At 33.4% G+C, this 25,315-nt stretch overlaps 3 protein-coding genes and 1 long non-coding RNA gene across 15 annotated transcripts in view; 3 read left to right on the forward strand and 1 right to left on the reverse strand.

Annotated features, from left to right (window-relative positions):
- The window catches only part of LOC100650023, a 35,082-nt gene extending 29,041 nt beyond the window's left edge, over positions 1-6,041 (forward strand). For 6 of the 8 annotated variants that reach the window (XM_048404167.1, XM_048404187.1, XM_048404177.1 and 3 more), the window contains one exon: positions 27-6,041. In XM_048404167.1, coding sequence (XP_048260124.1) covers positions 27-204 — 178 coding nt within the window. In that variant the 3' untranslated portion in view covers positions 205-6,041. The remainder of the gene's footprint in view (positions 1-26) is intronic. The other 2 variants (XM_048404171.1, XM_048404206.1) reach the window with 1 other exon arrangement.
- A 4,973-nt stretch (positions 6,042-11,014) lies between these two features.
- Positions 11,015-21,245, reverse strand: LOC100650139 (rho-associated protein kinase 2). 5 transcript variants are annotated; one of them, XR_007223406.1, is made up of 13 exons: positions 21,109-21,245; positions 19,908-20,233; positions 19,419-19,579; positions 19,008-19,346; positions 17,786-18,919; positions 17,397-17,697; positions 16,541-16,956; positions 15,811-16,452; positions 15,324-15,734; positions 15,030-15,246; positions 14,499-14,721; positions 12,640-12,958; positions 11,015-12,554 (listed from the first exon to the last, which is right to left on the reverse strand). XR_007223406.1 is itself a non-coding variant. In XM_048404271.1 (12 exons), the coding sequence occupies exons 2-12, from the start codon at positions 20,086-20,088 to the stop codon at positions 12,871-12,873; spliced, it is 4,104 nt and encodes a 1,367-aa protein (XP_048260228.1). In that variant the 5' UTR covers positions 20,089-20,233; positions 21,109-21,245; the 3' UTR covers positions 11,015-12,870. The 5 variants fall into 5 exon arrangements, 2 of the variants coding, with proteins under 2 accessions (XP_048260228.1, XP_048260225.1); XR_007223408.1 differs by having other exon boundaries at positions 11,015-12,958; positions 14,417-14,721; XM_048404271.1 differs by having other exon boundaries at positions 11,015-12,958; positions 16,541-16,947.
- LOC125384718 lies at positions 12,958-14,765 on the forward strand. The gene is made up of 2 exons (XR_007223430.1): positions 12,958-13,552; positions 14,382-14,765. It is a non-coding gene; the product is annotated as an uncharacterized LOC125384718 (long non-coding RNA).
- A 420-nt stretch (positions 21,246-21,665) lies between the features above and the next one.
- Positions 21,666-25,255, forward strand: LOC100650265 (BTB/POZ domain-containing protein 1). The gene is made up of 5 exons (XM_012309634.2): positions 21,666-21,923; positions 22,040-22,993; positions 23,063-23,407; positions 23,483-23,656; positions 23,744-25,255. Exons 2-5 carry the CDS (start codon positions 22,100-22,102, stop codon positions 23,915-23,917), a joined length of 1,587 nt encoding a protein of 528 aa, XP_012165024.1. The 5' UTR covers positions 21,666-21,923; positions 22,040-22,099; the 3' UTR covers positions 23,918-25,255.
- Positions 25,256-25,315: the final 60 nt, after the last annotated feature.

Raw genomic sequence — 25,315 nt, forward strand, 5'->3', positions numbered from 1 at the left:
TTCCGGCCTGTCGCGTTAATAAACAGCTTCTGCTGCGTTCACATGCACAGAGGTGCCAAGCAGGAGTCACTGAAGAAAAAGCAGAACGCGAGGGAGCAGCAAACAACGAGCAGAAGTCATCAACAAGTAAACGCAGGGCAGAACAAGTCGTCGATGAAGCCAAAGCTTACGCACCGCGGTCTAGTTTCGTTGGTAAGAAAATAATGCCTCGCCACGAGACTGCGTAGTCTCGTTGGCAATTAAGCGGGAATTAAGGAATTACTATTTATCTGGTACATAGCACAACATCCGGAGAACACGAATACGTTAGATTAGATCTGCTCGATTCGACGTTCGAGCTCTAGCTCGTGAATCATACTGATCTGGACGAGATGCGATATGAATTGCGCCGCGTTCGGCGGACAACCGAAATTCCGATTGCGATTCCGAAGTCGATGCTCGGATTCATTCCCTCTTCCATTTGGAAGAGCAACCAGAAATTGTATTACGGAGAGAAAGAGAAATGAATGTTTCGAGGCAACGGTAGAAAAACGAGTAGTTTTCTCTTATCGCGCGGGAAAAGAAGTTATAGCAAACAAATACAATCGTTTTCTTCTTCCTTAATGGAGATTCAAAGATATACCGTAGTACGTATCGCAACGAAGAATCCTCTTCTTCCCTGTTTGATAAATGTGTTTTCGACAGGGAAGAAGGGCATCTTTTTCCAAAGTTTTTACAGCTTTGTCGTTATCAGCATAAAAGCTAGAGTAATATGTAAATACGTACACCTCCGTTCGTAATTATATATACCTATGTACATATTAAGACATTTACGGATAATAAGGTAAATCCGAAGAATTATTAGAAAACTATTTTTCTCTCATCCATGCTTGCCACGCATGCATTTCTTCGATCGTTACCTAAACTTTAATCGATTCCAATATTTATATTATTATTCCTTTTATCATTGTTATTTGTTGTTATTTAGTTGTACGCGTTATCGGTAATTCCATAAACCGAATCTAGACTTTGACAAACTTCCCTGAATTATCTACTTGATCGTCTCATCAAATTTGTTCAATCGGTGATTCATCGAGACCAACATATCGCTTCTTGACATTAGCGACCTATCGCACAACTTGGAAAATAAAAATTGTTTGTAACTTACGTTCATCAGTTTGTACCATGTTGTATACAGGTTACGCAAATATGTGACGTATTACGTTTTCGTAATACGATGTATTTAAGTATTTCTGTACCATAGTTTTGTAAGATCTTGTTATTTCTGTTCGATGCTGTTACAACGTGACTACTAACTAAATTTTTACTCCTCGGGCTATTCTTTTTACTTTGTCTAAATTTACTTAATTCTCGCGTGACAAATTGAGATAGAGTTGTATACCGTTTCACGCGATAGAATTTATTACGAATAAAAGCAAAAATTAATTTTCTTTTTTTTTCTTTGTGCCACTATCTGCGTCGATAAGCGATATGATAATTCGTCGTATATTGAAATGTCAATCGGTGACATATTATTTCCAAATAATTTTATAACTTTCTCATATGTTTTATAGCGCGCAATGTCTTATTATGTAAAGTTTGATTCCATATCTTTCACGAATACACAATACTGATCGATTAATCATTTCCTTGATTAATTGACTAATTGAATTATCGTGTTTTATACGAAGTCATTAGGTATTCTAATATTTATGAACGGGGATACATGTACGTGTATATAACATACATAGCCAGAAAAAATAGCAACGAGTAACAGATTCCCTTAGTTAATCCACCTATCTTATGTTCGATGCAGACAAACGATACATTATTACACGTAGTTGCAATCGCATTCTGTGCGGTTCGACAGCTTCGTACATACATACACGTATGTTTTCAATGTTTTTTCAATGTGGTTTCAATGTGGTTTCAATGTGGTTTCAATGTGGTTTCAATGTGGTTTCAATGTGGTTTCAATGTGGTTTCAATGTGGTTTCAATGGTGGCTGGATTCTCAAACCATGAATCGCGATTTCTTACAAAAGTACAAATTGTTTTTTGCAGGGCTTCTTCCAGCGTGATTATTTTTAGTTTTATGAAACTTGCTTCTAGAAACACACAATTCGCCACAATGATATTTATTATATTATTATCATTATTATCATTATTGTCACTATTACATATATTATTATGGTATGCTCGATCATAGTTGATCACGAATCGTGTTCTGAACTGATTCTACTACGGGCAATCCGTCAATATGCCATTCTCTATTTTCTAGCTCCTGTCTGTTGCATATAGCATTTGTTTTGTAAGTTATCCAATTCCCTGGTCTTATTATTGTCCGTTCCAATCTTCTTGCCAGCGTCATTTAATCTCGTGGTAATCACTAGTGGCAATTCGATATTTAGGTAGTTGACTTTTACTATTTTTGTTGTATTTTTGATACATATGTGGATAAATTGTCTTTGCGGAAGAGTTTCTCTAGTACTTGTTACTAATTACTTGGCTTAATTCGGTTGCTGTTGCTGAGTTATTAATTCCATATCCACGGTTATCCAGTTTGCCTTTCTTTATTTCAGCGAACCAGTTTCTTTTCGAGTCTCGGTGTTTCTCTGTCCAATTTTTTCGGTAATTCTTCGAGTGTCTACTTTTAGATACCCTATGTTCATCCATGTTCGTTAATTTTGTCCAGTAGTTTAACGTTTCGCCCGCCGCCCTTCTCCCCCCTCCCCCTCCCCCTCCCCCCTCCCCCACTCGGGCCTCTTTTCAAAGTTTGATGCTCCAAGTGCATTCTTCCAGTTCCTAACCTCAACATACATCGGTGCATCCTGATGTGCTACGAGATATACAGTTGACACAATTTTCAGGAGACTCGATTGCACTCGTTCCATTTTCGTATTCATTTCATGTTTCACGTAGCTTTACTACCGTGTCCCAGCTATTATATTTTGTCGTTACTAATGGTTTCCAAGTCGTGCCTGCTGCGACTATTGCCCTAGTTGTAAAATGTTTTATTGCCGTATGAAACATGGCTGACTTTGAGAATGATATTCTTACGTAGGTGTATAGACGTCTACCTTTTCTACGTTTTGGCCTTTGTATTTCGTTTTTCTGCTTCCTACTTTTCCATTTGTTCTTCTTAATACTAATATTTTAGTTTTCTACTCGTTCACTTCGAATCTGTTTTTTCTAGAATAGTTCCGTAGTCGGTGTTTTCATTTTTTCTTCGCACAACTTGTGTCCACAATTGATGAGGTATTTGTCGATGTCGGATAACATGAGAATATTTATTACATTGCCCGGTGAAAGATATCCTTTTATGCAAACGTGACGAGGAAACTTCACATGTACTTATATCGTATAAAGAATTTGGCACTTTTCATGATTTATAATAATTATTCATTCTCATTTTTCTTTTTTTTTTTTCTCTTTTTTTTTTCTTTTTTTTTGTAGCAAATAATAAAATTCGAAAAGTATTATTCACCAATTCGGCGAAAGCATAATTCGACGCATAGAGAATAATTGGTTTAATGTTAAATAGCATCAAATTATAACAAAGAATGATTTTTAAAAATTTGTTAACACCCGTTTTATGAAAACTCTCGTTCCCTCGCTTTTCTATTAATATTCCACTAGCTTAATCTTACGTAATTTATAATCATTTGTATCCATGTATAAAATTGCCGAGTCGCACAGCGTCATAAGTACAAAATCACAATGAGCGCGACGTTTCATCGTTCGTTTGCATCGGAGTTTGATCGCCCTGGATCGAAACGAATGAAATTGGATCGTTTATGTAGCCGGTTAAGTACATACCTCCTTTTCTACTCTGGTTAAAACTTGCGGCCATGCATGCACGTGTTTGCCGAACGTATCGCCTTTATATATACATACATGTAATAGCGTTTTAAACGATAGGCAGATCTCTTCTCTGTGTTATAAATAAAGGACACGGGCCAGCTACGAAGGCTCGAATAGGCGAATATTTGCTACATACATCTTTCGTCACTAACGTCATCGCTACACGTACGATGGAACACTGATTTTTTGTTCTCCGCAGTCGAGGATATTTCTTTCTCTCTCGACGTCTTCCAATCCCATAAATCGACTCAACCGACTGTTTCATTAACGAATTGATAGCGTTTTCTGGCGTTTACAGCGGAGATCGTGATAGGAACGATGATCATAAATGTGGTCGTTTGGAACTGAATTCTTGCTGCTCTACAATCGATTCACCGAAATCTAACGGTAGAAAAACAATCATTGTTTTATAATATTTAATTATTTGAAGATTCGAAGCGTTGTCTCGTTTGTGCTATTGACGTAAATACGGATAGAACATGAACGAGGGAATTGGTAGAAAGAAGCGCGACAAACTTGGAGAATCGTCATCCGATGGTATTGGATATCGTACAACTTTCGGTGAGTTTGTTGTACCTGAGAAAGATATTCTTGTTTTTCAACTGTACCGTTCGTCAAAGATGCGTAAAATAGGAGCACGATCGTAAACGCTAAGAACATTCAGGCGACCGATTCGCATTCACTTCAGCTAAACCCGAAATTCGGTTCTTCTGTATACGAAATTATTGATAAAGCGTACATCGTAAACTTACTTGGTAAGAAAAGACAAAACGCGAATGATGTTAGCCGAGCATTGTTAATTGTCACACATGCGAATATACATACGTATGTATATATGGTCGCAATGTTTGAGAAATTTAAGGTCAAATTTAATATGCGATAATAATATACCGAAGGAAAAGCAACAGAGAAGAAAGCACGAATCCTACAAACGATATCTTTCTTCTTGAATCGCTAGAATATACGGGGTATGCATATGTATGTACGTATGTATATGTCATCATAAAACGTTTAACTTTTAATTGGTACATGTAACGTTAAATCGTTAAAACATTGACCCGTAAGAGAGTTAGATCAAGTTATTTTATTCTTAAGTATTTCATACGGATTTATAAACTGTGTTTCACGTTAATAATCGGGCATCCTTTAAAATGGAATAACTTTTTCAAAATTGAGTCAAACAACTTGAGTTTTTTCACAAGCAAGAAGAATCGGCTTACTGGATGACGGGTAAAAACAATTTTGAAAAAAATTGCTATTGCTCGGAATCGCGAAGAATATATTCGTCGTAACGGCAACTTTTTACGGTATTTTTTTATTTACCTGAGCCTATAGCGGAAGTCACGTAGGTAAAAAGCATACGTTTCGTAGATTCGTGTCGCTTATGAGTACTGAAAATTTCATGGACATCGAGCTACAACAACGGTCAACAACAATGGTGAAAATCACAGTTTTTTTCACAACTTTCCACCTCTAACTGTAATAAATCGAAAGATTCTTACATCGTTTCGATATCTTTCGCTTGTGTCTCGCCAACAGGCTGAAAAAGTTAATAAAGTTACAGGGTGCCCATATTAACGCATCCTCGATATTAACGTGGCCGTCTATAAACAAAAATGAGATAACCTTAAAATTCCTGTCATCGCTTATGAACCAATTCTATCAGGTGAAAATTAAGGATACTTAAATTAACAATAATTTCTTTCGATTTTTTACCATTCTCTAACGTTTTTGTCATAATTTATACTCGTGTTCGTGTTAGATTGAAATGAATTTTGAATCAAAAGCATGCACAAATAAAAACTATAGTAGATAATTGATATTACGTCAAAATCGGAACAAGTGGTTCTCATTTCCTTATCTTTTAATTCGCAATTTAATTTGCAAGTCATAAACATTATATATTGTGCGAAAGAATTGGCTACAATCATATGTACATACATATACAAGTACGTAATGATAATTTTGTAAAAAGAAAATCTCTGAAAACATCGAAAATAGCATTTACAATGCAAATATTTTACCTCTATCTAAAGGTAAATTCGTGAGCGTACATGGGAAATAGCTGAGTACGTACGTATTTACAAGTTCATTGAATCGAGGCACTATCGATGCTTATCTAAACGTATTTCAGAGATTTAACTACCTTTAATCTCGCGTAAGTCACGGCGTATCTCAAATATAATAATTTAAAATCTATTATTAGATTATTATTATCATTATCATTATCATTATCATTATCACCATCGTCATCGTTGTCGTCATCATCGTCATCGTCGTCAGCGTCGTCAGCGTCGTCAGCGTCGTCGTCGTCGTCGTCATCGTCATCATCATCATTATCGTTATTATTAAAGTATTATTATTATTATTATTATTATTATTGGTATTATCATTATTAGATTAAATGTAATTTATTATTATTAAATAAAATATAAATATTCCTGGTCAACCTATCGATGTTTAACGTCCTCGTGGAGACTTTCACCAGACTTTTCTTAATCGCTTTGTATGTCGTGACGTTGCATAGAACGAGGAAAATGGTAAAAACGGGTGGATGAAATCCAATGACCTTGAGAAAGATGAAATAGCGTGTAAGCTATTAAACTCCGTATCGGGATAGCACTTTCTTTTTTTTAATCTTTTCTTTGTATTCTCCGATGGTAGTTGACGAATAAAGCCGAGACATAACAGCTTGGAGCTCTTGCGATTAGTCTACCGTATGGTTTACTCTATTTTATCTACTCTTAAATGACAAACGTCTTTATTTAATTAATTTAAGGCGTTTATCTTTGTTGATACTGTTGTATGATTTTTGTGGTGTGGTTGCGATATTGATCGGACTATATACATATGTAAATATTTTTCCGGTCGACGGAAAGCGATCGTTTTTATTGTTAACCATTGTGTAAAATGATATTTGTCAAATCGATTCATCCATTGATCATAATTTTTGAACTGGCGTATTCCTAAACTCGATACCATTATATTCTCTGCATTCGTCTCTATTCATCGAGTACGATTAGAATATATAGAAACTGTTTAAGAAATAGTGGTGCTCGGAAACGAATTTTATCACCCTTTTATTGTTTTTCTCGTTATATATACGACACAACGTATTGAATATAAAAAAAAGATTGGGAATTTTTGAATTTTCAATTTTTGAAAGAAATCAAAAACCATGAGAGTATTACACATCGGCAGGTTCGACGTCGTATTTCCTCGTGACACAGTGATAAAGTAAGCATACGATATGAAAAAAAGTAAAAACTGAATAATTATGTTTGATATGGATCGATCAAAATCCTCGATCGCTAGATTTTTTAAGCGACGATAATATTCATCACAAGTAATATTATTACACTAAAGGCATAATAATTTTTCTCAGGCCATTTGTCAAAAGCATTTTAAAGAATGCTTCTTTGTCTATTCATAGAAAATACTTACTTGGTATATGCATACATATTACTAGTTGATCCTTGTTTGCGAACTCTATGACGTGTCTGTTTGAAAATATTTATTTTAAAAAAGTCAGGTTAACGACCTCCGAACGATTAAAGAAATCAGGTAATTTCGAGGGAATGATTCATATTTTCAGATTTGTGCACTGTAATGAACGTAAGTTTGTCGTTGCGTGTTTAATAACGTGTATTAGTGAAAATCGATACTTACTTCGGTAATCGTTTAGAAAGCTGCCGCCATCTTGGATTTCGATAATTTTTTAAGATGCGCGAGGAAATCAACATTCTGAATAACTATTTCCTTTGCATGTAAACGCCGTTCGGTCTTAGTTACCGAGATATCTGCAAAAAATTGTCGATACCACTACGGTGAATTCTGCCTACAATTGTATTAAATAGCTGACTGTATAAACTATGAACAAAAGATGGGAATTAGGTTTAGGTTAAACGCTGTTTTGTCTGGCCGCTGTAAGCTCACTGACGCACAATTGTCAGCAGAATTCGCTGTAACGGTACCGAACGTCTCAGTTTCTTTCAAACGTCTCAGAAACTAAACGCCTTACGCGTATCGAAAGATCATCTAAATACAAGATTATTTAGGCGGCATCTTTCTAAATAATTACCTTCATTTCTATCGGTGTCTGATTCTATCTGTTTCCAAAGGGTACAGATGTCTCTTTTGTATCGTAATACAGCATCAACGATTGTGAATTAAGACTATTCGATTACTAAATATCTAATTGCGTTTAAGAACAATGAACCTCAGATAGAACAGTTCTTGCTTCAGCTTTTGTAAATTTCTTTAATTAAGCCGTGAGCGACGAAAGAGAACGAAGAATGCATCACATATATTTTGAATATCAAAAACCTATGATCGAATAGGCAAAAGAAAACGATTAATTCATGAATGTAAAAGCGTATTCAAATAGGAGCAAACAACTAACTATGCCGAGTTTGATACGAGAAAAAGACTCTGTTGTCGACCGCCCGTTAATATAACTTTAGACTTTAGCAAAAGCGTAATCAAAAGTATGTTAATCGTGCAAGTACTTGGAAACGGGTTATCCAAGTTTTGCATAAAACTATTCACGTACTGATTTACATGTATTCATACATTAAGGACTTAAAAAGGTATCCAGGTACAGTAAGTTTATTAAAGAGAGCATAGAACGTATGCATTACCTATCGAATTTCGACGTTCTTTCATATTTACGCTAGCCTTGCGTGAATTACTTAACAGAGATATGAAAAATTATTATAAGCGAACAAGTAAACGACAAATAAATGACAGAAGGTTTGATCTCCGAGGAACAACACGATGTTATTCACCCCTTCGAAACTGACAATATGAGAATCTAAAATGATTTTTCTAAATTAAAAGAAATCACATTTTTCCAATTTTTCTAAATTCCTAACAACTACTTAAAGAGGAAGAGAAGAAGATTTGCTAACTTAAAGCGGCTTTTACGCCCTTTACAAACAAAAACTTTTATTCGGATTTTGCACCGGTCTAATACGTATCGCGTTCCGAACAATTTCAGAGAATTGTAAAGTACAAATGGAAATGTAATCTTTGATTACAATGTGTATCGAAAACGATACACAGAGCACGGCAGTTTTCAAGGCTTGTATCGAAAAGTGCAATCAAAATGTAAAAATGCTCTTCCCGATTGCGTAACAATCGTTTGTGTAAAAAACGCGGTGACGATCAAATTGTCGATCTCGGGGAATAATTAGAGGGTCGTCGACGCGTATTCACTCTGCAAGAAGAACCCTTTCGTCGTGAAGGGTCGGCAAAGTGAAGCCGAGACATCATTTTGCCTTCTTCGTGCATTGTAAACAAGTAAAGGCCACTAATCGATCGTGTTCTAATCAAAGATCAAGTATCCTTAGAAACTTGAAACATGATCAGGAATTAGATTTGCGAAATTCAACGAGAGTTGAGAGAAGCAACTACGTAGCTAACTGCATGCATTTTTTCGAAGAAATAATATTAAAGAAATTCTCATTTAATGTAAATTATGGTTATTAAATTAATTTGCTACGAATTAAATATCCACAAACGATCTTTTCTAAATTCATTAGGAAATATTCGAACTCGAAATGACTCGACGTACATGTATTAACTGGTCGGCTGTTCGCATAGAAAACAAAGATACATTATATTATAAAACGGTTTATCTCGAAATTTTGATTACAGGTAAAATAAAGTTATAAAGATTTAACATATACACATGTATATAGAAAATTGTACACAGTACACAAAAGAGATATAGAAGAAGGTTTTACACAAAGCTCGATACTCGCTATTGTATTAACAATAATGACATTTGATCAAATTTATCACTCAAAGATTTTTGCACATCCGTAATAATCCGTAATCTACAAACGGTGCTCCAGATGAGGTATTTTTATTTCAACAAGGCAAAAAAGGGAAAGAAAAAAAAACATAAGAATAATTCGTTCTCTTTTATATGCCATTTCTTACCTTCGATTACTATAAATGACTACAATCGAATAAGATTATCAGCCAAAAAGTCTAAAAAAGAAAAACAAATCGTAGGATAGAAAAGATCAAATACATATTTAGAAATATCTAATCTATTCGACAATGAGATTAAATTCATTGTTCGGTGATGGTGGAAAACGTCTACATAGACTCGCGTTTTATCTACAAAATACTTTAATCGTAATATTAATTAATAATATACAGCTTGTTAATAACTAAACAATAATAAAATATGCTGTAACAAGTTTTTTCACTTCTTCTTGCTTCTCTACCTATCTATCTGTGTCTATCTGTGTCTGTCTGCCTGTCTCTCTCTCTCTCTCTCTCTCTCTCTCTCTCTCGCTCGCTTTCTCTCCCTCCCCCCCCCCCCCCCCCGCCTCTTTCTCTCTCTCTCTCTCTCTCTCCCTGTTTTATATCTCGCGTTGTCGAAAATTCTTTTCCAGTCTATAAAAAAATAGTCCAACAGGCAGGCGGAACAGAGTAAAATACACGGGCTAATTTAATTAAAAACGTGAGCTTCCTACTTTCATAATCGTTTACGTATATCTAGCTCTTTCACATCTTCTTAATAAATCAACGGATGACGTCACATACATACTGAGCTTCCTTTATCTCCCGGAAACTCGAAAACTAAATGAAAGCAGAGTGTAAAAAAGAAGAATAGAAGGAACGGGCAACTAAGAAAAAGGATGAAGAAAAGGGGCGCAAAAAGTACCATATAAAAGGACGTTTCAGATGGAAAGAAAGATGTTGCGACCTACCTAAGAAGAATCGAGACAAGTTCTGTAAAGCGACCGAGAAATTTCATTTTTCTCTCGGCCCAGACCAACGTGATGAATATACGCACACGTCACTGAGGTACACCGTGGATAGAACACAAACGGCGACAATGATTTTTTTAATAATAATAATAATAATAATAATGATGATGATGATGATGATGATGATGATGATGATGATGACGATGATGATGATGATGATGATGACGATGATGATGATGGTGGTGGTGGTGGTGGTGGTGGTGGTGGTGGTGGTGGTGGTGGTGGTGGTGGTGGTGGTGGTGGTGGTGGTGGTGGTGGTGGTGGTGGTGGTGGTGGTGGTGATGATGATGATGATGACGACGACGACGACGACGACGATGATGATGATGATGATAACAATAAGTTTCATTAGCTCATTACACTTTTTTTCCTTTTTTCTTCATCTTGATGCCTCTGTTGCTCCTCGTACAAATCTTTTCCAACTCGGCACCAATTTTTATAGCATTGTTCCTAAGCCTCTCTCGACTACATGCGCGATTTTGCGCTTTTTTCAGTGTTTCATATCGCCCATCCTTTCAGCAATCTGTAGCGGATATATCGTACATCGTATTAAAAAATTCTTATCTTACAATTGTAAATATCGTATTTCTATTATACAATGAAGCTCGTTCGTGGCGGTATTCCTTAATATTTTACCATTGTGCTCGTTCTAAAATTTAACTTTTCCTCTCCCTCTTACAATTTCACCCCTACTTTATTGCTTGGTCGCAATATGCATTCATATTCTAATGAATACATGGCAACAGAAACGAAAATTCACAAAATATACAGAGCGCCTGTTGAATCTTGAAAGGTCTTCGAAAATATGAATTGAAGATGTAAAACAAGAATCTTGAGCTAATAAATACAACAATAATTTTGAAAATGAAAGCAAGAAAACAAAAAGATGTAGAAGGTTCTTCCAAGATTCTAAAAATGTGTTCGTGACACAATTTAAAAATCTGAGATATTCCGAGACTATCAACTTCAACATTTAAATAATATATCTCCCATTAATAATTCTGTGATGAAGTGTTTCCAATATTCATTATCTCACGTTTATATGTATCTACCGACGCATTTCCCAATAATTCGATTAAACATAATAACGCGTTTCTCATACTAAAAGAAGAAACTTTCACAGCCGCTCTAGCCAGCTGAATAGCACGCGTACTTCTACGCAAAAATCAATTCCATTCCTTCTCTTCTTAACGTAATTAAATATCGATATATTTTAATCTCAGAACGTATAAAAATAATAATACTATCAATCCGGCGTAGTAAATACACAATATTATCGAGTTCTCAATATTCTCACCTTTAAATAATCGCTAATGACCGGAGAATATTATATATATCGCACAAACAGCAATTTTTTTTTTCTTCTTTCTTTTTGCGAAAGCATTGTAATGTCCACCCATTTCACAATATCGTTGCAAGAGTCAATGAACGAGCTGCTTAAACAACTGAGAAGCAGTTCTTACGGCCGTAATTTATGTACAGGGAAATCGTCTTTGAATTTAAGCATTCACGGAAAAAATAAATCAACATGAAAATTCATTCGCACGTACGAAAAATATTCATAAAACAATGCGCGATGATGGTCTCTTGGAGATACTATGCAAATCATTGACAAACTTGCTCGTCGAATGCGATATCGAACATAACGCTGTAGTTTGATAAATCCGAGAAACGTGGCCCACATACTCAAATTCGTTACGATCACTATATTCATTTATATAAACACTATTATCATTACTTTGTCTTGTTAATAACAGCTGCACACTCCCACTTATTACTCGCCTCGTTTCCCCCTCCTGAAAACTTTCATCTTATAACATTTCCTGATGAGCGTCTTGTTTCTTCAATTTCCTTTAGATCATTCGAGTTCCATCATCGTCAGTATATATTAAAGGCACGTTTGATTCGTTTAACAAACATGTACCTACAAATAACGATCAATACGAGTAAAAATGTCAACGAACGATTTTGTGGAGAATCCTCGCATTCGTCAAAAAGTTGATAATGACATGTTTCTCTGTGCATTCAGATCGGCGGATGTTTTTAAGATACATGAACTCCAGATGTCTCAAGATATTTTCCAGATAACATAAAATGTCGAAAATTATTTTCGCATATTTGAATCTCATTGCAAATCATTTGTCTGACCAACTGATTGAATTTATATGTTTTAAATAGATCGATTGAGAAGGACGTCGAAGCAACGAATTCCAATCGAGTATTATCGATACTAGCTAAGGTCACTTGCCCATGCTGGCATTTGCTGGCAGAGTCGCGGATCGTTGTTGCACCGATAAATATGGCTTCAAGGTGGATCTCGTAGACTCTCTGAAATATGTAAATCGTTATCGATGAAATTCGACTTGTGGAAGATCGTGACTATCGCATTTACCAAGAAATATCACGAGTATAGACTAATATAAAAAGAAAAAAAAAAAAGAAATAAGCTTTAGAAGCAAAATAACAGTTTTTATCTATAAGAGCTGGTAGTTATAAATGTTAAAGCCCCATTTCAATAAAAAAAAAAGCATTGAAATTCATGGTGATTTTGTTGATCCGTTTTTTTTTTTTTTTTTTTTTAGAATTACAAAGTTTACTTTTAAAATTTTTAAACTTTTTATTTAGGATCGATTTATAATAATGCTTTCTTCTGTACTCTTTAAATGACAAACTTTTTATCAATAATCACATTAAACAATTTGCTATTAAAAGTAAACTCTGAACGTGTCAATATTCATTACTGTCTAATAGTTTTGCCGTGCATAATGTCAAATATATTTTGTCATTCTGCATATCGTATTTCGTAATTATTACCATGCAATTTTTGGAGGAGAAAAAAAGCTATACGATTATACGAATTCTCTCATTACAACGTAAAAGTAATTTCGCAACTGAAGATCTCAAGCTGCTGCCCGATTATAGGTTATGATTTTCTACTTGTTAAAGTATCGTAAAGTTCCATTAAAAAGAAAATATAAACAAAATATTATAATGAGTATATATGTACATAAAAAATATATTTCCATCTTAATTTATAATATTCTCAAATTAATTTTCATGCATTATGAATCTTATCAATTTATAACTTCTGCTAATACTAAACAAAGTTAAAACAATGCGACATCATATATTTACTTATTGAAGGCTATGTATATTTAAACTAGCAGCGAGATCAATAGAAATAAAATGAACAATCATTCTCGGCGAAAAAATGTGCTAATGTTCAAGCGCATGCAAATGACAATTGAATCGAATCAACTAACAATATCCTATTCTAGTTTTAAACAAACTCAAACAGAAACCAACATATCAATAACCGCAATAATAATAATTGGAAAAAATAAAGCTTATATTGCTTCGATCTATCGAACAATATTTATATATAATTTCGATTTTGAACAAAGCAATTATGTCGGTTTTTAAATTTTTCAAAAGTTGGAATGATTACAAAACACGCTTAATAAGATTACCTAAAGTCTTCATAATACATTTTCAAATTTCAAAACTGCTTTATATCTGTATCTATATTTATATCTATATCTATATCTATATATATAGAAACAGATAGATAGATAGATAGATAGATAGGTAGATTAAAGCAATCTGAAACATAATCAATAATGGCATTCCATTATATTATTTTTTGTTTCTATAACTATGATATCTTCTAAGCGCACTACACTTACGAAACGCTGCCAACGATGTCTTTTTTGTATTTTCATGTTCGTTGAAAATGCGATTCTGTATATAGATATGGGAGTGCAAGAAAAATCAAACGACTCTAACCTCGCTACACCCAATCATGCGATGCCACAATACAAGAGAGCTAATTAGTCTCCGGTTACGTTGAGTCGCACCGCTACGCTACCTTGGCGAGACACGTTGCCCCGTGCCATCGACGTGCGAGTTTGCTTTGTAGCCACATTTTTGTACACGTCTAGACAGTCTTGCGACCCAATATTTCTGTTCGTCAGGACTACCAGCCAATATTAATAATTCACGAGCACTGTTTGGATCGTAGTGTAATTTGCAGGGTGCTATGGCATCTTCCTTTTTGTCCAAATGCTCCTTATGAACTTTTATACGACACCCTGTACACACGCAATAACAATATCATTACATATTTTATTATAAATAATTTTTTATTTTACGGAGCAGATTTTTTATTTTGCTTGTTGACCAAAGAAAACGAATCATGTCACATCGTTATGAATTTAATAAAATTTATTACAAAAGATAGTTTTATAAATCTCTTCAAAATATAATTATAAACGATGAATCGCGGGCAATAACACATCACCCTACGAATGAGCAAAGATTTGAAAATGATATGTTTAAAGCAAGGCAGCAATTATAAAAACGTAAAAATTCGTTGAACGAAACATTGTTTCATACTTACTTCGGCACTCAAGAGCTGGTGGCGGTCGAAACATATGCCACAATTGTTTTGAGCATACCTCGCAAGTAGTCGGCATATGATACGATATTGACACAAATTCGTGACCTTTTAACGATTGCGTGCCTGGTTTGTCCGTAAGTTGTGGCAGTTCCACTCCGGGCAGTGTGTTTCCTTCATCACCAGGACGTCTTGCTTCGCCTTCACCAGCATATAATAACTAAACAAGAGAGGAAAAAATGTAATTGAGTATATCATTCGATAAGTAGGGAACCAATTATTCAACATATTATTTACCTGGAAAATTCTCGGAATATCTTTGGCATCAGCTCGGATGACATCACCCTGAGTAACAGATCTAACGTGGAAGACTTTATTTAGGTCCAATATCAAGACTGGATCGGCATTTAATTTATCATTTTCACTATTATAAAATATTATTTTCTTCGAAGAGACGACAACGTATTGTTTTTTCCATCCATGCCTTTTAATGTTCTGTTTATTTGGCACATTTAACCAACCTTCCAATCGCATGGTTCCATGTTCCGATAAAACAGAATCTTCTCCGTCATTTTCTACGGACGAAACGCTAGCGGTTTCTGAGTTGAGCGAAGCAATTTTCATTTGTAAAGTTTCTATTTCGGAATCTTTCGAATCGAGTTCCATTTGTAACCTCAATTTCGCTTGATTTTCTTCCACTAATTGTGCCTACAGAAATATAATGATGCTAGAGATAATATATAAATATTTGTAAAAATGAAACGACGTTTAGTATTTTACTTACTTGTAAATCTTGCAAATCTTTTTGCCATTTAGCTGTTAACTGTCCGTATTTTTCTCTCTCTTGAGTAAGCTCTTGTTGTAAACGTCTGCAATCTTTTTCCTTCTTTCTTAAATCTGCTGCAGAAGCTTTATTCTTGGATTTACCGCTTGAAGATAAATCTTTCCTGTTCATAATCTCTGCCAACTTATTAACTGCTTGTTGTTTCAATAATTGCTCCGTTTTCAATTTACTGCTCAGTTTTTCTATTTCTTCACCATTAGACTGTGCTTTAGAAAGTTGATCTTGCAATTCTTTAAACCGTTTATTTAAATCTTCCTTTTCTTTAAGATATTGATCAACATTTTTCTTAAGTTCACCTTCACTATCCTTGAGCCGATTTATAATTTGTTCTTTTGCATTCAATTCTTGGTGATGTTTGGCTACTCCATCTTTAAATTCTAGTTCCTTCATTGTTCGTTCCTTTTCGAGGTCTGCGACAGTTTCTTCGGCTATTGATCTTGCCAAAGCTTCACTATCACCTCTCGCTAGAGATAATTGTAACTGATGCACTAAAGAGCTACGTTCTTCTTCTAATTCTTGTTGTAAACGTATTTTTTCATCAAGTTCTTCCCGAAGTTCTTGCGTCTGTGTTTTATAAAGTGTCTGGAAATAACACATTAAAATTTATAATAAATATACCAAAAGAAAATAATAGCTTTTCCGCTGATAGTTTGTTGAGATGTGAATTTACCGAAAAGTAAGCTTCTGCTTCTAATTGTTCTTGTAATTCCTTAGTTTGTAATTGATCCACATTTCTTTGAGTTTTCAAATGATGTAGTTCATCCTCTATTTGACGTTTCGCTTCTCTTAGCTGAGCAACTTCGCCAGCTAATTGTTGTTCCCTGGCACGTAATCGTCCTGCTTCGGACGACTGTTGTGCTAAGTCAGTCTGCAGAATGTTTCTTTTCTGCTGTTCTTGTTCGACCTGACCTTGTAACACTTTTACCTTTTCAACTTCTTGCCTATGTTCTCCTTCCAGTTTCTGTAATCGCTGTTGAATCTGTCGATAATCCACAGAGAGCATAGAGGTTTGCCTTTCCTTTTCTTGTGCAAGTAATTCGGCACGTTGCCTCCCACTTTTTTCCTCATTTAATTTTGCTTGTAATGCTGTTAATGTTACATTAATACATGTATAAGGATAACTCGCAATAAATTGACAAATTTAAGTATAAAGGAGCAGCGTACATACTGTAAATAGAAATACCATAGAGCGCGAGCATTCCGAAATTTGAAAAATTGCAATTAGTGATAAAGTGGGTTAAGGGTAAAACAAAATAATTACATGGAGATGCAGTTATAGGATAAATAGATGTATGAATGAAATGCAACTTTTTAAAAATCAAGATTTTTAGAACATGCACGATGTTTAAATACATTATGATATATGTATCCTATAATTTATTACATTTAACATAAATACGGAAAAATATTTATATTAGCCTAAAATGAGTATCTTTTTTCACCCTGACATGCTTATCAGCATAAAAATATGGACTTTTAAAAACCTTAATATTACAATTATTAAGTACAAATGTAAGTAAAATTACCTTTAACTACTTCTAAATTAGCTTCTTCTTTGGATAGTATGCGTGAACGTTCCGTTTCTTGATGGGCTACCACTTCCTGATTATACCTAGCTTGCGCAGCTTTTAATTCAAGAGTTAAACTTGCTGCTTCTTTTTCCAACGCTGAGATTTTTTCAGTTAGTTGTCTGTTATCCATGATTGCTTTCTCCTCTTTCTCTCGACTATGTTCGAGTTCGACATGGAGAGCAGAGAGTCGGCTTTCTAATTCAGCAGTTAACGATGAGGCTTGTGATCGAGAACTACGCTCTTTCGACAATTGTCCCTGCGAAATTATGTATAAAAATATAAGTTTATGTTTGAAAATGAGTATTTCTAATCAATTTTTTTTTTTTCCTAACATAAACACTTACTTGTAATGTAGCCACTTCTTGCTGTAAATTATCTCGTTGCGCTTGTAATTTCGCTCTTTCCACTTGTAATTCATTTGCCATTTGTTCTGCAGCTTGACGAGCAACAGTAATCTCAGTAGCTTGTTTCCGTAACCTCGTTACCATTTCTGTTTCTCTTTCCAATTTCGATTGCATTTCTTTAATTTGTTTTTCTAAACTTGTTACACGTTCAGAAGTTTGTTGTGAATTACTTGCATCACGTGCTCGTTTCGTCTGCTCTTCATCATACTTCTTTTTCAACTCTACAATTAATGACTCCGCTTTTCTACGTGACTCAGTTTCATGCTCCACCCTACGTTGTGCTTCTTTGTAATTATGCCTCAACAAAGTCAATTCTTTGTCCGCTCTACCTATTTCTTCACGCAATTCGGTTTCCCGGCGTGTCATAGCTTCTAATCGTGTTGTTAAAGCTTTCTGCCTTGATTCTAAAGATTCTACCTGTCTCTTTTCTTTATCCAATAAGTTTTCTAATTGAGAAATTTTAATATCATCGCTTGTACCATTATTGATATGATTTTCTAATCCATCTACCGATTCCTTGCCGCTAGAAGCCATTAATTGATAATCTTCTGAATATGTAAAACCAATAAAAGGTAAATGGTTTCCAGAAAATGCTTTCGGTATTGGAAAACTTTCCTCTGGTCCATCTTCTTTATCGACATCCTCAAAATTGCTAGTATCATCGTCGCCGGAAAGTTCTGGCACGACAGGAGGCACACATTCTCGTAAATTTTCAAACGTCCACTGATCATTTTTAAAGAAAGGATGATTTTTTATTTCTTCCACGCCATTTCTACCCAAACGTTTAGTTCTATCCGTAAGAAAACCACATATCAAATTCTTGGCAGAATGAGAAATATCAACTTCTTGTGGGAAATGTAATGAATTTCTATGATCCATAATTTTTGAATATGTCCCAACTAATGAATCTGCATAAAACGGAGTATCACCAACAAGCATTTCATATAAAAATACACCAACTGACCACCAATCACATTCTCTTCCATATACACCTTCACCACCTTGAGACTGAAGCACCTCAGGTGATATATAATCAGGTGTACCTACTGCAGTATCAGATCGAACAAGACCATCCTAAAAGACGTATAAGATAAGATATTTTTATATAATGTTTCATTGTTAGAAATTTGATAGAAAATGCTAAAAAAAAAAATATACATACAACATCCATTCTCATACAAGTGCCAAAATCTGCAAGTTTTAAATGACCATACTTATCAAGTAACATATTATCTGGCTTTACATCTCTATGAACAAATCCCATAAGATGTATTGCATCTAATGCAAGCACCACTTCTGCACAATAAAATTTTGCCCATTTTTCTGGCACGTCATAATTTGACATTAAATTCACTAAATCACCACCTGGCATGTAATCCATCACCATGTAAAGATATTTTTGATCTTGAAATGCAAAATGAAGCTGAACTATCCACTGAGAATTGGCATGTGCCATTATATCACGTTCTTCCCAAAAAAAGGCTGAATCTGATCGTTTGATCTATAGAATACACAAAAATAAAGTGTGCAATATACACGTAAATTATCCATTTGTGATTTATACATGTCTTACCATTTCAAATTTACTGAGTAATTTCATAGCATATACTTTCTGTGTAGATTTATGTCTTACTAATTGTACTTCACCAAATGAACCACGACCTATCACTTTTATTAGGGTAAAGTCATCTGTACGCATTCGCATTTTACAAATATCTTGAGCTACTGAGTCATCTGAAAGTAAAGTAATAATTTTTATTACATCTTTTCCTTGAAAAATTAATATTATCATCACAACATCAATAAATATATCAACATATTTCGTTTAGTTATATCTGATTTATTTACTCCTCTGTATCTATTACATAAGATGAATCGTTGTATTATTATATTAACATATTATTCTAACACATAGCTATTTGCTTATCGATAATAAAATGCCTAACTTTTCTAAAATATACACTTTACACTAAATTAATGAAGTATCTATTACTCTGTATTTTAGTAACTGCACTATTTAACAAGAATATTTTCCATAACAACAGAAAGGTTAATTACTTACATCTATTCATATATGCTTCTATGTTTTTCATACGTTTTACGCTGGGATGATCACAATCTGCCACCAGGGCCTGAACTGTATCCAACAAGCAATCAATGTTTGTGATACTTCTTGGATCCTTTACTCGTTCCTCCAGCACCCTCAGGCGCCTGCGCCTGTCTTCATCTCGTACTACATCCATCTCTCCTATTAAAAGCTAGGAATAATTTCCTTCAAAAATGTAATATCTTTTTTGACGCATCAAAAACAATACAAAGCAGAAGGCTACATATAGTATAAGCACAATTTATGCACTGTTGCAATACTGGATGGGCAGTCCATGTTTCCTGAAACAAAATTATATATATACATACAAATGTATATAAATAAATATATATGTATATATATACATAAATGTTAATATATAATCATTATTGTCATATTATTGTACAAAGTTCTTACATAAAATATAGATGACTTTTTTTTACTCCATAAATGAAATAACCAAATCGATATTTAAATAGTACCATATATAAATATAGTTTTAAATAATATAAAGATATGATTATCGATAAGTTTAAAATAGCTTAATTTGTGCATTGTATTTATATAAAATCAAATAAATAGATTTAGAATTAAACTAATATAAAGTGAAAGATTAATAAAATTATTAGTTCCATGTGTACCTTTTATTAGAAGAATAAGTTAATTAAATAACACAATCCAAAGGTATACAAATTTGTGAGGGAATAGATACAACAGAATATAATATATGATGACTCAACATGATTTATGTGTCAAGATCATTAAGAAACAGTGATTACTAAACAGTGTGAAAACAAAACATATATTTAATTATTTAGAAAAATAGGATTTCCCAGACTAACATTTATTTAGATATTTTGCACTGAAATTCATCATTAACTTGCAAACAAAATTTTACCAATTCGTCTTGTCATTTTCACAAAGAAACTTTTATAAAATAAAAATGCAAGTTGTAGAAATCGTTAAACAAATGTGAATTTAATGTTTGCATTTCAATATTTTAATGAAAATTAAAAAATTCAGAAAATAACAAATCAAAGAAGTCTGTTAGGAAGCTTGCAGAAATAAGGTGGATCCCGTGCAGATACTTCTGAATCCGTCATGAAGAATTTTCTAAATATTCCGTATTTTTCATTATCGATTAATTAATGTCAGAAGAAAATTCACTCTAACGTACCTAATATCACGAATACCGTATCCAGTACTTCGTCTAACTGAATAAAAATACTATAAAATACATTATTTTTCTACGTAAATTGGTTGCGATTGCACACAGCTGAGCCGTGTATGCGCCATTGAGAAAATTCACAACGGTCATCAAAGCCAATGAAAGCTTGGGGGAAACGTAGAGTAATTCGCTTTTCAATCCATGTACAATGGTCGAGGGGAATTTTCCAATTTTATTCGAGAACTCTGGCACCTACTTCAGATGTGAAATCTCACATTATTCAATTTGAAAATATAACAGTATTTTCAATGAGATTTTTGGTTATTTTCACTCTACTTGACACCATTTGAATTAGTTCGTTGTTTCAAAATTGGCAACATAAAAGTCACCCTTTCTTCATACATATATATTTATTTGAATCAAATAAAACTTCGAAAGTTTCACGAATTAATAAAAACTACGTCAAAAGTCGTTGAGACAGAACATCAACGACTTCGGAAAAACGATATAATAAATTGCAGGCATAACCAAGATGGCGTAGTATTCGACGCACTAACTGAGATACAGGTTTTTGCACTTGTACTGTCTGCTTATAATTTAGAATTTCTTTAGTTAACCTGAATATTGTTTTCAGGATTGTAGTTCTGAACAAATTGCGTGATCTAAATCTGTATGATACGCATCACGCAGTTCTATAATATGGAAAAATTCTTAGTTTTCCCGCGCGTATTTTGATGCTCATTGAACACTTTAACGGATTTTTTTTAGCACCATTTATATCATATTTTGTATTTATAGCGATAATACATATCACAAATAGATAGGTACGTATGGTCATCAAACCTAATACGTCAAAGTATTGCTCTTGCAATATTTAGATCCTTCTTTTGTAATTGATTCATCTTTTATCCTTTTTTTATTCTTACCTTTATTATTGCAGTTTTAGTCAACGTATAATTACGTGAGTCGTATTTAATCTCATATTCTGAATTCTGTAGAAATGGATCTGCCTTGTGATTGGCAGACCAACAAACAAAGACTTTCAGAACGCAGTCAATATTTATTAGAGACAGGACAATGGTCTGACTGCAAATTTGTAGTTGGTCAAGAACCCCATCAACAAACATTAAAGGGACATAAATTATTTTTAGCTATGTCTAGCCCTGTCTTTGAAGCTATGTTTTTTGGGGGTATGGCAGAAAAAAATGACCTGATACCTATTCGAGATGTTCAACCAGAAGCTTTTAAAGCTCTTTTAGAATACATATATACAGATCGAGTTGATTTAAGTTCTTTTGAACTAGCTTGTGAATTATATTATTGTGCCAAAAAATATATGCTTCCTCCTCTGGTAAAAGAATGTACAAAGTATCTATGTTCTGACCTGTCTCCAAAAACAGCTTGCAGAGCATATGAATTTGCTAGATTATTTGATGAGCATGTACTGATGGAAAAGTGTCTTCAAATCATTTGCACAAAGACAAATGAAGTTTTAAAAGAACCTAATTGGGAAGAAGTTGAATTAGGAACATTATTGACAGTGCTAGAACAAGAAGATTTAAAAATAAACTCCGAAGTGGAATTATTTAATGCAGTGGAACGTTGGGCAAAAGCTGAATGCACAAGAAAATCTCTTGATTCTAATGATGGAAAGTCTTTAAAGTCAGTAATTGGTAATGCATTATCAAAAATTAGATTTTTAAGTTTAAGTGCTCAGGAATTTGCAGAAGGGCCAGGAATGTCACCGTTACTTACTCAAGATGAAACTTTTGCAATACTCATGAACACACTATGCACTGGAAATAAAGCACCTATGCCTGAAGGATTTTCAACTAATTCACACAGTAGAGTTAACATATATAAACCTCCAATTACACGTACAAATTGTTCCATTGTAAGTTGGATAGATATTGCATGATAGTTTTTAGATTTTAACTATTCTGCATGAGATTTCATTTTGTAGAGATTTAAGCCAGCTAATCCATGTTATAACTCATTTATGTCACATTGTTGGTCTTTACCAACATCTACATATCGTGAACCTGTTTTTATTAATGATGCTGAATCTAGCAGCACATTACGAAATACACCGCCAACAGTAATTGATGGTGGAGTAAGAAAGGATGCTAAAAATTTATCTGTAATTGAAGGTGGTATACAAGAGGGATTAAAATATTATTGTCTAAGATCTGTTATTCGATTAACAGAATGTCTTAATGCAAATGTGTTGGACTGTTCCATGACCTTTAGTGTAGACAAAGATATTTATGTATTAGGTGTACAAGTACCTACACAGATGACTGAAGTAGTAAGTTAAATAATATCGGAGACAAACATAATGTTCAGACTTTACATTAACCGCTATATACTATTTTTATTACAGACTAATGACTTGAATTATCCTCTTAGTAGTACTTCATATACCGAAATTTTGTATGCTCATCTTCTCGATTCTGATAATACACGATTAACTTACACGCACTTTACGACAAAAGTAAAAATTAATACCCTTGTGGAAATTACGTTTAATCGACCTGTTTATGTTCAAAAGAATAAGGTATATATTCAAATAATAATTTTAAGCATACTAGAATGGAAATCTGTAAGTACTTCTGAAAATCATTTTTACTTTTTTCAACTATAGGTTTATCGAGTTGGGGTAGTTTTTAATACACTTGGGTGGTATCCAATTGGACTTTGTACCCAAGATATGACCTGTGATTCTGTATCCTTCTCATTCGGTGTCGGTAATAGTGCGGATAATGTGCGAGATGGTCTCATTCGGTCTATAGTTTTTACATACAATGATAATATGTAATACCAATAATAAAATTGGCTGGCGTAAAAATAAATTTAAATACTTATATTAAATTTTAATAACAAAACAGTATGTTTTATTCTGTTTTATACTATTGATGTATTATTGTATCTCTCAAATTATGTCGGTGCTATTATTAAAAACTGTACAAAGATATATTCACATACATTGGTTCTAGTTATAATGAAAGTCAAATTTGTATAAAACTATTCTTTTAATTTGTATATATAGAAATATTAATGTTTATTCTATAAACAGAAAAGTCTGAATTTTACAATTTAAATTTTAAATCAGTGGATTACATATTAATACAACATATGTATGTTTTCGTTTATTATTCTAACATTAGTAATATTGTATTAAATTATAACTTTTAAGGAATTGTTACTGTACAAAAGAATGTTATAAAAAATTTGAATATAAAAACATGATTATGCTAATAATATATAAAACATGTTTCTTTTGTATTATGTTTGATTTAATTTTATATGTATACATAGCAGAACTGATTATATTCCTTTTATCTGAATTGTTTAACTTTCTTTTAATATTTTAGAGTATTATTGATTTATATGATACACAGCGTGTCCATAAATATCTTGAAAACAATGGATGATACAAAAAATTTACCTTACAATGATTTTGGAAAGCCTTGTGAAGGTCATGATTATATTCTTAAGTGGGAACTATATTTTTTTATTCCATATTCTTATAGCCGACAGCAAAACATTTTCAAAATACTACTTGTATTTTTTGCACCATCGAGATATTAATTCTTAAGAAGGATGGAAAAAGTTGTATTCTTTTCAAAGATATCCACATAAAAGGACAAGCGACTAGCCTTTCTAGTAATAGTATCTAGTACACACATACAATCGGCTCTTTTTAGTTAATTATTATTTTGTATATAATTTTAGCAATCTCCCTGTGATATACAATGGATAACGAAAAATGTAGCCGGCATATCAAGTTTGATATCTAACATTTCAATAGTGATTCGTGCAAAAAATGCAAGCAATGGTGTTATTGAAAAGGTTTGGATATCGGTTACAAAGGTATGAAACAAATGGATATGGTTCCCATTTAAAAATATAACCGTGATATTTGTAGAGTTTTTCAAGTACATTGCAAGATGGAATGAATATCAGTATGATACGCCACCCTCGAAATCGAACAACGTACAATATTTGTTTTAAGTATGTTTTGACATCCATAGTTTTCAAAATATTCGAAATAAGAAAATTGAAAATCTAAGGAAATGTATTTTCAGATAAAACGGACACATTGTATATAATGTAAATATAATTTATCTTAAATACATAACTGTTTATTTTTCTATATAGTTTTCATAACACAATTATATGATAATTATAAGCATTAAAATTTATATCATTATAT

This window comes from Bombus terrestris, chromosome 1 (genome assembly GCF_910591885.1).
Source record: "Bombus terrestris chromosome 1, iyBomTerr1.2, whole genome shotgun sequence".
Classification (NCBI taxonomy): Eukaryota; Metazoa; Arthropoda; class Insecta; order Hymenoptera; family Apidae; genus Bombus; species Bombus terrestris.

Excerpts from the sequence above, each read along its gene's own strand:
- LOC100650139 (XM_048404268.1), bottom strand. The coding sequence starts at position 20,088 with ATGGATGTAGTACGAGATGAAGACAGGCGCAGGCGCCTGAGGGTGCTG. Across the intron at positions 19,347-19,418 it reads TACTCAGTAAATTTGAAATG|ATCAAACGATCAGATTCAGC; the intron begins GTAAGACATGTA and ends TGTATTCTATAG. Across the intron at positions 16,957-17,396 it reads TAATTTAGAAGTAGTTAAAG|CATTACAAGCAAAATTAAAT; the intron begins GTAATTTTACTT and ends TAACATTAACAG.
- LOC100650265 (XM_012309634.2), top strand. The coding sequence starts at position 22,100 with ATGGATCTGCCTTGTGATTGGCAGACCAACAAACAAAGACTTTCAGAA. Across the intron at positions 22,994-23,062 it reads CACGTACAAATTGTTCCATT|AGATTTAAGCCAGCTAATCC; the intron begins GTAAGTTGGATA and ends TTCATTTTGTAG. Across the intron at positions 23,408-23,482 it reads CTACACAGATGACTGAAGTA|ACTAATGACTTGAATTATCC; the intron begins GTAAGTTAAATA and ends TTTTTATTACAG.